At 35.6% G+C, this 2,643-nt stretch overlaps 1 protein-coding gene across 2 annotated transcripts in view; it reads left to right on the top strand.

Annotated features, from left to right (window-relative positions):
- CUL3 (cullin 3) overlaps positions 1-2,443 on the top strand; it is a 64,016-nt gene extending 61,573 nt beyond the window's left edge. For both annotated transcript variants that reach the window (XM_004701649.3, XM_045294080.1), the window contains exon 14: positions 751-2,443. In XM_004701649.3, coding sequence (XP_004701706.1) covers positions 751-882 — 132 coding nt within the window. In that variant the 3' untranslated portion in view covers positions 883-2,443. The remainder of the gene's footprint in view (positions 1-750) is intronic.
- The last annotated feature ends 200 nt before the right edge of the window (positions 2,444-2,643 follow it).

The following is a 2,643-nucleotide window of genomic DNA, read 5'->3' as shown; positions in this document are numbered from 1 at the left end:
AAAGTAGTCCACTGGGCTGCAGTTTGTTTGACAATCTCTGGTCTGCAGAAACTAAGAATTAATCAGTTTTACTCAGCACATAGAGAACTGCAATAGATTTAAAGTGATGTACAATCAGGACTAGATGTGGATCTGATGAATGGGAGTTTGTGGAGTAGGGCCAGAGAATCAGGGAGCTGAAGGTACTGTTAAGAGTGAAGTTAATCTTTTTTGCAGCCTTGATCTCTAGTCAGGAGATAAGCAAAAGCTATTCATCCTAGAAGAACTAAAGGGTTAAAGCAGGTTGAGAGCAAGTTTTTTTAGTGTGAGGTGAGAGAACTGGAAGAGTGGTAGATTTTCACCGTGCACTGGAGTGTTGAACTTCCAGATTTCAGGTAATCATCAATCCATATTACCTTGGGAAATGGGCTGATGAGCGCAGATGGTGAGTGGTGGACGGATGGGTGAATATAGGTGATCTGCAAGAGAAGCAGGGTGAACAAATGAGGTGGTGGGCTTGGTGGGAGAGGGAGATTCTCATCTGTAGCTCTAGCTGTTTGATGTACTCAACTAGTCACCCTGGGACAGGTACCCTAGTCGTCATTCTTTTGGCATCCAGAAAGAAGCTGACCGCTTCAGTCAGAATTGATGACACAATAACTATAAGTTCGAAGAAAGGAAGGGCCTTGTGTGTGTTTATTATGGAGCCGTTGCAGATTTTTGTTTTGTTTCATTTTTCTTGGTCGGACATAGTCTTATCTTCTCTTTTAGGTAACTCAGCAGTTGAAGGCTCGATTCTTACCAAGTCCAGTTGTTATTAAGAAGCGTATTGAAGGACTTATTGAGAGAGAATATTTGGCACGAACACCTGAGGATCGTAAAGTATACACATATGTAGCATAAAATGCGTTCAGAAATTTGATTTATTCTTGGACTGTACTCTTCGCATGGACTGGGACGTTCTTTTAAATCATTAAATATTAAGACGACCATCTCTTCTATTAAATTGCAGTACATGTTCTAAACCATTCAGATCAAGCCTAGACTCCCTCTGAGAGTTCTCAACATCGATTGATGGAGCTTCAGGCTTTTCAACGTTGTCCCTGTAGAGATCATCTTTACAGTTCCTCGGGAAAATGTGAATGTGCCGCGTTTTGTTTTCAATACTGTATGAAAACAGGAAAAAAATAAAAATTTAGAAAATGCAGCTCATTAAAATAAAATTGTTGGATTTCATTTCCCCAGGTCTTCAGTGTTGATGTAAATGTGTTTCTGTAGTTGCTTAGCACTTGGTGCATTGTATAAGTTGGGTAACAAAAATGGTAAAAGAAATGACGAGTTCCCAGTTATATTGCTCTGCTTTAAGACATTTCTTTAGGAGATCTTGTTTAATTTAAAAGTTTGAGAAATATACAAAGACCCAGGCATACAAATTGAGCATGCTTTATTCTACCACTTGCACTTAATAATCTTACAGCCTTATGATGAAGAACCTTTGTTTTGGGCTCAATACACACTCTGATTTTTTTTCCCCTAATGTGATTTGAGATTTCCCAAATTTAAGTTCTAAAATGATTAGATTTTGTTCTGAGTTATTTCTAGAGAAAGAAAATATTTTAGTATGTATAAATTGTACAATAATTTTTTTGCTGTTGTACTCACTGGTAATAGTGGATTGTATAGGGTGATGTTTTTATTTCATTTGTTGTAGACAGAAATAAATTAATTTAGTAATACACATACCTACTAGTTCAAATCTGTAAGAGCACAAAGTTGGCAGCTGGCTATATTGAACTCAGCCCTTTGAAAAGCACATGCAGTCTACACTTTGTTTATAAATATGTTAGGGACCCACCCACTTCAAATATATATTTTGGTGATGCTTTGGTGCACTATTAATTTTCTGTTTTAAAATGCAATCTAAAGATGCAATAAATATGATTACCTTGATATTTTTAACAGAATATTCAGTTCTTGCAGGTATGTTTTGGAGAGTGATTAAGCAATATTTTTCAAACGATTCTTGGATATTTAGCTATTGTCCTCCAAAGAGTCATCATTTTATGTTTTCAAAGATGTGCTTTGTGCTGAAGATTCACATCATTTATCTTGTGCTTCCAACGTTCACCAACGGGTTTTACTTGATTTATCTGCCAAGGACTGCAGTTTGCTTTATTTTAACTTCAAAGTATTTTTATCTTCAATTTTATTTAATTTCGTTTTGTTTTCATAAGACAATGTTTCAAATATGTAATTGGGGCAAACCACTAGAGGTTTCTGTTGGGTTAGGGGGCAAAAAAAGGTATGCTACTAATTAAGTACAAATAACCAACCCCTTCACTGACTATAAGTACTGTTGATGATACATTTATTAGAATGTATGTCTCAGAAGATGGTTTCTGTTTAAATCCCTGCTCAAGTTAAAACAACTGAATTCTAATCTGGATTAAAAACTTCACATGAATATTTTTTCCCGTGCGTCTTGGATTATAATTTTCCTTCTTAGACTTGCAAAAATAGTCTATTGCATTTAGTTTTTGTCTACATTGGTATTATACATGTAATCTTTACATTTTCCACTTTTACATGATGTAATTAAAATGCAGGTGAAAAACATCACTAACATTCTCAGGATACTTTTACCATACTTGAAAGGTAGTAGGA

The sequence above is a fragment of the Echinops telfairi genome, unplaced genomic scaffold (genome assembly GCF_000313985.2).
Source record: "Echinops telfairi isolate 266 unplaced genomic scaffold, ASM31398v2 ScPeMD7_3;HRSCAF=10, whole genome shotgun sequence".
Taxonomy (NCBI): Eukaryota; Metazoa; Chordata; class Mammalia; order Afrosoricida; family Tenrecidae; genus Echinops; species Echinops telfairi.
Note: the sequence above shows the minus strand (reverse complement) of the source record. Positions and strands in the feature narration are given on the sequence as shown.